Below are 10,165 nucleotides of genomic sequence, written 5' to 3'. Positions count from 1 at the left end.
ATCACCTGCTTAGGCGCCCGAGGTCATCATCAGCTGACTGCTTGAAGCCAACGCACCAACGATCAAACTCAATGACTATCACTGCATGAGATAAGTGACTTCCTTGTCAGAGCTTACAATGTGTGTGGATTATGCTAGTATACTAGTTGTTTCAAGTCCATGGCATTGTAGTGTTAAAAGAGTAATATGGTGATGACCTTGTGCTTCTAATGTACACTGAAAGTTTGCATTTGACTTCCTCGACGGTGGTATATGTTGGTTGACCCAGTCATTCTCTTCTTTCAGATTTAGCTCCGTGTAGTTAAGGGAGTTTATCTGAGTATTATCTCGTACCTCTCTATTGCACCGTGTTTTACAAGTGGACTCATGAATTACTCATACCACGTTTTCTCGTATCTTGTAGTTAGTTTTTCTCATATATGTGTGCGTTAATTTCTGGTAACGATTTTTTTATTATTATTCTCCTTTTGAGTGTGTTTACTTCATGTATTTCACCGCAACATCAGATATTTGCAATATTTCCCTCTCGGTTTCAAGCCTGGTATAAGGACCTAGTTTTATAGTTTTATGGTTTCTACCTCACACCGTGTTGTGTTAATTTATTCACATTTTGTGTTTAAAAAAAAAAAAAAAATCTATTCATCAATCCTATACCACATACGACACGATTATTTTATTTTATTTTATTTTTTTATTTTTCTCTCATCAAATATATAGTATATAAATGATAAGTAGAAGAATTCTTTTTGTTTGGCAATAATAAAAAATAAATAAATAAATAAAAAGTAAAAATACAAGTGTGGTGTGTGGTGTATAATATAAAGATGATGAGTAGAAGGGCTAAAAAAAAAAAGAAGAGACAAAAAGAGCCGCAAGGTGCTTTTGGATGGGTATTTTATGAATCAGATCACATTAACCGAGCAATTTATTGATTGTGTTCAAATATTAAATTCCGAAATTCACTTACATGTATATGACGCATAGACCCCCCCCCCCCCCCCCCACACACACACAATATATATATATATAAATATATATATTGCCAATATTGCTACTTTATCGATTCCCACTTGAAAGCCAACAGTTATAATTCGGTAAAATTAGAAAGCTACAGAATAACTCAAATCAAGTAGAACGTGCAAAACATTCCAAAAAAAAGTAAAATGTGCAAAAAAATAGAATGTGGTGGGAGAGGTCCTCAATAAAATGGATCGAAGTGAACGTTACATGCAAAGAATACTACCAAATAAGCTCTGTATGGAAACATAACAAATTGTTATTGTGAAGCCGGTAAAGTACACTAGAGAATTTCAGAGCCCCACAACAGGAACCAATTGAGTACCATGACATAGACTTTTACTCCATTTATAGTTTTGAAAGAAATCAGAGGAAAGAAATACAACGATGAAGTTCACATTTCTCCTGTATCCGAAACTGTGTCAATCCCTACATATGAAAATTTTCTTTTTAATGTAAATGTAGTTATTGATATCAAGGCCGATGAAAAGAGTTCGCTCCTTGTTCGTGGTGGTTACTAACAACAGGAATATCCAAGCTGCTGCCTTCAGTCTCGGGAGCAACTTCTCTTACATCAGCTATCCTTGCCTCATTTGCCTGAATATCACTCCATTCACCATCATGAATGTGGAGGTTCACCTGATCTGCTGCCATATGGACTACACTCTCTCCGGAGACTGGGATCGCCCTAGAAACACTGAGACATGCTTTATCCACATTCTCCTCCGACAAGTCTACATGCTTTGTCAGTGGAAGAGTGTTATCAATACCCGAGCAAGACTCAGTCTTCTCCTCAAAAATTTGCTTAGTATCAATCTGCTGTCTGTTAAGAGAAAAAAAAAAAAAAAAAAAAAGGTTTTTAAACTTATCCTCACTAAGTTAAGTGGCCATCGTTTTTATTGACCTTTACATCATAGTCTAATTCTCCCGATGGAACTTTATTCAAAAAATTGGGATCGCAGACACCAGTCATGCAATGGTTACAGTAACTATCATTTTTCTTGGGTTGGGGAATTCTTTGAGTGGGGGAAAAACTCAATACTACATCATGTAACACTGTGAGGCATACATGTATAGTACACAATAAAAACAAGAAAAGCAAGCTTTTTATAAACTCATACTTGTCTGAAATTTCTATAGATTTTTGGCAAAATTGTACCATTTCTCTAACATCTTAGTTTAACATTTTTTTTTATTGGCACGGGGTGTCCGGGACAAAGTCTCAACTAATCCTGGGTGGGGGTGCATAGTTCTCAGCAAGGAGTTTCCCATGAGTGCACCTCGGGTAATCCAAAGGAACCTTAGCTTGACATTTATATAAATAAGGGCTCGCATGCTTTTCAATTTACTTCATAGTTGGACCATTTTTTTCTATTTTTGGTAGTCACTGTAACTAAGCACCATCAAGGGTTTTGCCTATAACTTGGCACTATTAAGTGGTTTTTCTGAAACAGGGGAATCATGTCAAGCAAGAATTACAGAAGAGTAGATGTGAAATGATCCCTATTGGGCACAGGGGTTGAGATACTAAACCTTTGAAGTTGTGCTTGTAACTTGTTTACATATGCCAGAAGCTCTTGCTTTTCATTCACAGCAGTTGATTCTTTCTGTATAGCCTCCTTTATTCTAGCTTCAGCATCTGCCTCTGTAACCCTGACCTTTTCTTCTGCTCTCACAACAGCTGCTTCTAATATAACAACACGCTCTCTAGCTTTTGCAAGCTCAGAACGCCACATATGTGCCTCCTGGATAGCAGAGTCTCTCTGTTTACTCAGTTGCTCTCTTTCTCTATTCACAGCCATAACCTTTTGTTCAGATTCTTTTAGCTGCAAGTATGTATGAAAGCCATAATAGAGAAAGACAATTAAAAGTGACATCTAAAATCATAGTAATATTTCAAATTCAATAAAGGATAAATCAAATAAAGGGAGAGGAAGGGAATTCAACAGCGAAAGATATTCATGATCATTGACTGAGAATTCTTTCCTAGTTTTTTTTTAAGTATTCTTTCTTAGTTGTTTCCTCCATATCAGGTTGAACATTATCGATCAGACAACACAAAAGCCATCAACAAAGTACCTTTGACACACTGGAAAAAAAAGTACCTTTGACATAGATGACTCCAGCTGCTTCTCTGAATCTCTTTTAAGACGCTCAATTTCTGCACATGCAATTCTCCTTTGTTCATCCATTGTATGAGCAGCAGATGCAGCAGCCTCAGCAGCTTCGGCAGTCTCAGATAATTTATCTGCTATATCTTTTATTGTTAAATCCCGTGCACGAAGGTCCCGAGCCAAATTCTGCAGTTCTTCATCCTTGACTCGCAGTGTCTCCTGCAAGATGCACACTCATACAACCAAATATAGGTGAAATGAATATCCAAATATACTTGCCTGACTAGCAATGACATTAAGGGAATAAGCTTAGCTAGAAAAAATAAAAGGGGGAAGAGAGAGAGAGAGAGTAAACAACATGAGAAGTCCATGGTGGCAAGAGGCAACATGCTAAGAAGGCCAGTTAAAACAGGGCCTTAAAGCAAAAAAGCACCTATAATAAGCCAAGCCAGCCAAATTCCGTTACTATGATAAAACACAATCACGGGACCCAAATGCCTATTCTTCATATATTCAATAACTCTCACTAGTCAAGTTTCAACATTGAAGGGGCATATGCACAAACACATACAAGAAGCCCAATCACAACAGCACTCTACTTAACATAGAAGTAAGGGCACACGCACAAACAAGAGGCAATATCACATCGCACTCTACACTGAACTGCCAATGAATTCCTCAATCAAGCCAAACCGATAGTAATAGCAGCCACGATCCAAATCCATCCACTAGGGAAAAAATCCGAAATAGTAAAATTTGAAATGTCATTCTCCAAGAGCTACTAAGCAGTCCATAATGCATACAATATTCTATATATTAGTAAAATGGGCTGCCTCGCATCATTCTGGTTGCTGCCTAACTTTACAAGAAGAAAAGCAATGTTCTTCAAATATTTTACTACTCACCAAATATCAGATTTTAAGAGTGCATTTCAGGAAATTGGTTTCTCAGAAATCCAATTCTCAGGCTTTGATGATCATGAACGATCTAGTACATGAAAGACACTGAACACATTAAACTTCTTTTTAATTGAATGAGCACTACTGGAACACCTGCCATTTTCTTCCTAAGCATTTTTTTTAACAATAGAGCTTTTGACGAGATTCTCAAACTTCGTGCTAATATATCAATACATCTCTTTCTCCAAAACCAAATTCTATCCAGACAATTGAAACATGAGTAACTCTTTGACTTGGTTCTTGTGAATGGGATATTTTCTAAGATCCAGAGCATGGGTGGCAATAAATGGCCATGACCTGATTACATCGAGGTTGTGAAGGTTGTGGAGTAGAGTTTTCATCACATATCTGATGATATATTCGTTCATATATTTTTCAGGGACCCCCACCCATGAGGGTGGTACATTTGCATGAGCTTCCTGCAGAGCAATACACAAAAAATGGAATTTTGATGTTCTTGGGATGATAAACATATAAAGCATATTTTATCGCTGGTGCATTCAATCCTGCTCATGTTACAGCTAGCTTGCTTCTTTGGATGTGCCATACCTTCATTCATTGTGATACGAAGAGTCTATTGACTTGTTTGATATACCTTTGAATTCAGGAATAAGCTAATCAATTAGTTCATACCTTAACATTATTCATTTTGCAGCAATTTCATAACTCGATCATCACCTCCATGTATACCATGTGGTTTACCACTTACATGGCCTTAAGTTCATCATTATTGTTCTAATATTTTTCAAATTAGCCTTTTGCATGAATAGCACTCTTAAGACTAAATGTCTCGCCTTCAGCTGACCTTTGTTCAAATCTTTGAACATCTAGATATCTTTGGAGAAATTGCAGTATGTATAGAGTCTTATCTCTTTTTTACCTTGCTTCTATAAGGAATCTTTACCAATATTGTTTATGCTTTATTAATGGGACCATGATTTAGACTTGTTATTTTGAAGATTTTGATTTTCTGCACAAATAGAGTTTTCATCTGCGGATAATCCGATTTTGATGTTAGTGTAACAGCTTTCTCTAGTTTCTCCAATGTAGCAAACTCGTCCTGGTACATGAGGGAACATATAGTTCCCCAACATCTGTATTTGAAACTTTTGGGCCACGACAATGTGCCTATGTAGAAAAATCTGCACAGGTTATAGTTATTCTAAATTATTCAAACTTTGTTCCCAACTTTATTAACTTAATGGTGATATAAGAATTTTTACCCATTTTTATATTACTTTTAGCATCTGAGAATTAAGTGTGTATGAAGGTATTTATTAAGTAAAGAAGTTAGTACTGGCACAAATAAGAAGGCAATATGTGCAATCATCCATACATATACATTCTAGCTTTGCCTCCTAGATTGGTTCCATCTATCTTGTACCAAATATCAGAGACAACCAAATATGGCAAATGGATTTACAAGTGATTAATATGTACATTCCAACTTAGTTAAACAATTAAAAGTGCAGGATATAAATCTGATGTAACTGCAGACGAACGCAAGCTATTCATCTTATTATCAATAAAGGCAAAGACCATAAACATAATCCCAATGAAAAATCATAAGGCATGCAATTCATAATTGAAGTAAAGACACAGTATAAAGTGGAAAATATAGATATTGTACCCTCATGATTGCTAGATCATCCATTGGACCATCGCTTGTTTTATTTGTCACCATTCCTAGAGCATTTCTTAAAGAAATCTGCATTGCTGCTTCAATTTCTTTAGAACATTCAAGGGCTGTCGAATTAGCAGCAGAAACTACAGTTGCAACTGTTCCTAATTTTGCAGAACCATTCCCACTTAAGGAATTCACAGCCTCTTTATGGGCCTTCAGAACCAACTGTGTTGCACTGAACGTCACAAGGCAAATGAGAAAGGGAAATATTAGCAGATAATAAGCCCCAAAATATGTATTCATCAATAAATGTGTTTATAACTGGGGCAACAAATCAAACACAAAGAAGAAAACGTTATCAGAAAAATGTTCATTTTACGCAAAGGATTCAATCTAATGAACAAAATGCAATTGTAGAGAATAGCTAATAGTTGAGAATTTGTAACCAGTATCCAAGTGACAGCAGTCAACAACGTAATAAAGAATTTGCACGACACTCACAAAACACACGCACGCATGCAAGGAAATATTAAAAGAAATAAATGTCAATGAACTCTCATCATGATCCTTAAACATGATGAACTTTGACCAATACTTCAAGCCACCTAACTTAAAGTTGAAGAGCCACTCAACTTGACTTCTCGCAGTTTTTTGCCTAATCTCTACTAAGCTCTAAAACAACTAAGACTTTTCACCACTATACAGAACAGGGATGTAGGAAGAAGCAATGTACCTCTTTCCAAACCCTACATCATTGACCACAGCCTTTCTTTTCTTAAACAATGGGGCAAGTAAAAAATAATAATATCATAAAATATGGAAGGGTCCCATGCTCCAAACTTAGTACAAATTTCGGATGACTGCATGATCCCTTTTAATCAAAAAATTACCGACAAGGCAACTTCACATACAAATCAGCCATCAGTTTGCAAGAAACATCTGCAAACTTCAGAAATTCTAGAATAGACTATTATATAGTCTTTTGGACTATAAGGCCAACCATATAGCTAGCCATCTGGAAAGGAAAACGGAATATTTTTTTATTGGCACCGGGCGTCCGAGAACAGTGTCCCGACTAATCCTAGGAGTTCACATGCCCTTGGCACGGAGCTTCCCGCAAGTGCACCTCGGGTAATTCAAGGGAAAAATCCTCCAGTTTGATAGCCCCTAGAAATTGTTTGCACCCAAGTAGTTTCGAACCTTAGACCTTGGAGGGAGCATACCACCAAGACCAAGGCCTTTACCACTTGAGCCAACCCCTAGGGTTTGGAAAACGGAATATAAAAACCATACACTATTTAGAGCAAAAGTAAAGGACAGCTTTTCACCAAAAATAAACATTAAGAACCTTGCTAGTAGTGAAGTTTCAAGCTCACAATCACATAACCTTGTTTCTTTCTACATATCTCTAAAGCATTCATTACAGAGTTTACAACTTTGTTAAATCACCATTTGTCCTAAAAAGTTAAGTTGATGAGAAGAAATGACTTCAATTGTTTAAGTTATGTTTTAACACTCTCACTCACATGTGAGTCATACTTTCTCTTAATAAGTGCACCAAACATCTGAAGTATTTAGTTAAAAATTGGGGAGGTAAAATGTAGAGTACTAGTTTGAGAGATGTAATAATCCCATTGTGTAAGGAAGGTGGTGAATGGGGAGATTAAATACGGTACTGATCGGTCTCCCTCTAGTGCTGCTCCTGGACTTCCCTACCGAAGCTCTAATGGACTACCTCAGTTCCATCCTTCAATGCGCTATTCCCTTCTCCCATCAGCCTATTCAAGCAATTATGAACCCAGAACAAATACCCTCATCTTCCACTTCAAGTCATGTTTCAAATCCCAAGTCTGTAAGTCGAGTATCTCCTCCTGCCTCTGTCACACATTGCCTTGGAGGGAGAAGTTCAATCCCTTTATAAAGATTTTAAAGGGTTTCAATTGTAACATTGACTATTCCTTTTGGAGTATAGGCCTAGATGTGATTTGTGCTTCATTGGGTAATTACAAGAGACGTCTACCATATCATATTATATCAACAATTTTCCCAAAAACATAAGTTAATAAGGATAGAGAAATTTAATTATTTAATTTATGTTCTGAAAAAAAATATATAAATAAATTGGTTGGCACCGGGTGTCCGGGAACAACGTCTCGACTAATCCCAAGGGTGCACAGGCCGGCAAGGAGTTTCGAGCAAGTGCAGCTCAGGTTATTCAAGGTGAAAATTCCCCCAGCCTGATGGCCCCTAGACAGTGTTTGCACCCAATGGGATTCGAACCTTGGACCTTGGAGGGAGCATATCATTAAGACCAAGACCTTTACCACTTGAACCAACCCCTAGAGGTTTTCTGAAAAAATTAAACCTACAAGATACTTGACTATACTAACAAATGTATGTGCTAGAATAAGACCATTCCAAACTTGTTATAAATGAAGAACGGATGCACAGCAGAACCATGACACAGTAAACCTTTTTGTAACCAAAGAAAAATATTACAATAAATCATATCATGCAAAGGCTTAAAAAGGAAAGATCCAGAGAACCTACTGTAAAGTTGATACCCAAGCTCTAGCCGCACCAGGAGTCTCTGCACAAAGGAAGTAGTCCTTTTTCTGGGGGTCCCAATATCTAATTATAATAGTTAAGAAGCGCTCATGTTTACAATTTCAACCCACATTAAAAGGATACTTACAATGAAACTCAAAAAGATACAAACTTTAGTATTTTCTACATTGCTAGAAAAAATAATGAAATGTGGATACAGAAACAACAGCCATCATACTTTGGTAGTCCACTAAAGCACATTAAGAAAGAAACAAAAAAACACGAAAAAAAATAAAGTGTTAGTAATTTTTAAAGCTAAAAGCCACTTGGACGAATTACTTAGCCAAGAATGCAATAATGCATGCTTATTCAGAACGCTCTCAATCTTACTGGAAGTTGACAGGAGATATGGTAATCGTGCTATTTGCATCAAATATAATGGATCCCTTAACAGCTGGCTCATTTCTCCTGATCCTAAAGCAAACAGACAACACGAAATATCAAATATTAAAATTCTTAGGTAATCAAAGCAAAGCCAGGGAAAATAATGCAAAATATTCACCGACTTGTATTCCATTCTTCCAGTCGTTGGGTCCAAGATCACCCACCGCTCGTTCCATTTCCTCAGCTGTTAAGTTGCACACAACAATATTAATTCGGCTATCATCACTTCTTCCGTTTCCGAACTCCCACATAGAATCACTCGTCCATCAGTGAATACTAATCGTAGTCAAGTAGTCTCATTCTTATAAACCCATTACATTATTTTCAAAAACTTTTGGCCAATTCAAACAGGGTGGAAGAAATTACATCTAGGAAAAGGTCATGATAGAGCAAATTGACCAAAACAAAAAACTATAAAAACTGCAACTTCTCAAGTTAAAATTCAAAGCAGAAGGCAACCCTTTGCTTGAGCTAAATTCTCACAAAGGCCTGAATTCAACGAAAATCTAATCACAAATAACCAATCCAATTTAGACGCAATTGGCGAGAGAGAGAGAGAGAGAGAGAGAGTATTGTACGGTCTCGGATCGCTTGAGAAGAGGGCCCTGCAGCAAGTTCCTGCCGGAACCGGATGCCAACTGCCGCTTGATCTTCTCCAAGCTACTGTCTGCATCCCCGGCTCTCTGTTCCAGCCCCATATTTTAGATTTTACCAAAATAATACATAATTATCAATCCCGCATAAACAAACATACACACACACATATAGATAGAGAGAGGGGGGGTGATAGGGAGGGGCTGACGAACTAACCGGTGTAGCAACATTGGAGGCCATGGTAGGAAAACAGCGAAGACTGGAGAGGTATCGCAAAAGCAAATATGGAACCTTGGAAGGGTCTATTTGATAATGGCAGGGTTTTTCCTTTTGAGGGTGATCTTTCAAAGCCGGTGCCGGGCTGTTAGGTTTCTTTCGTGGACTTGCAGGTGGTACTTGTTTTATTTATTTTTCAAACAAAATGAAATTATTTATTTAACATGTATATATGTTGCTCAACTTGCTCTTCTTTTTTTTCTTTTTTTTTTTAAATTGTTTTCTTTCCTTTTCTTTTCTTTTTTTTTTCTTTTCGATTTGTTAATTATTTTTCAGTTTTGGAATAAGTTTTATAGCATTTTATAAAAACTAGAGGGTTTTGGGAAATTAATTCAAATTGAGAAAGTTATTTTGAGAAATATTGTTGTTCAAATATGAAAAAAAAATGAAAGAAATATGTTTTTGTAGGGTTTTTGTAAAAATTGTTTTCATCTTTTTTTCTTTTTGTCATAGAAACTTTATTTCTGGTTAGATTTTTTTAGGTACATTGGGGAGTAAAAAAATCTAAAAGATTAAGTATTGATTTGGATTCGGAGATAAAATGGGATAATTTTAGATGATAAATAAAAGTTGAAAAAAAATATATTAGA

At 36.5% G+C, this 10,165-nt stretch overlaps 1 protein-coding gene across 1 annotated transcript; it reads right to left on the bottom strand.

The window, feature by feature from the left end:
* Positions 1-1,254: 1,254 nt before the first annotated feature.
* Positions 1,255-9,694, bottom strand: LOC121251864 (switch-associated protein 70). The gene is given in 11 exon segments (XM_041151254.1): positions 1,255-1,840; positions 2,551-2,843; positions 3,123-3,350; positions 5,721-5,949; positions 8,265-8,337; positions 8,340-8,345; positions 8,480-8,511; positions 8,652-8,735; positions 8,828-8,889; positions 9,284-9,388; positions 9,516-9,694. Coding segments are annotated over 11 exon segments (1,485 nt in total). The 5' UTR covers positions 9,540-9,694; the 3' UTR covers positions 1,255-1,491.
* Between the last annotated feature and the right edge of the window lie 471 nt (positions 9,695-10,165).

The sequence above is a fragment of the Juglans microcarpa x Juglans regia genome, chromosome 2S (assembly GCF_004785595.1).
Source record: "Juglans microcarpa x Juglans regia isolate MS1-56 chromosome 2S, Jm3101_v1.0, whole genome shotgun sequence".
NCBI classification, from domain to species: domain Eukaryota; kingdom Viridiplantae; phylum Streptophyta; class Magnoliopsida; order Fagales; family Juglandaceae; genus Juglans; species Juglans microcarpa x Juglans regia.
This window is presented reverse-complemented; position numbering and strand designations above follow the sequence as displayed.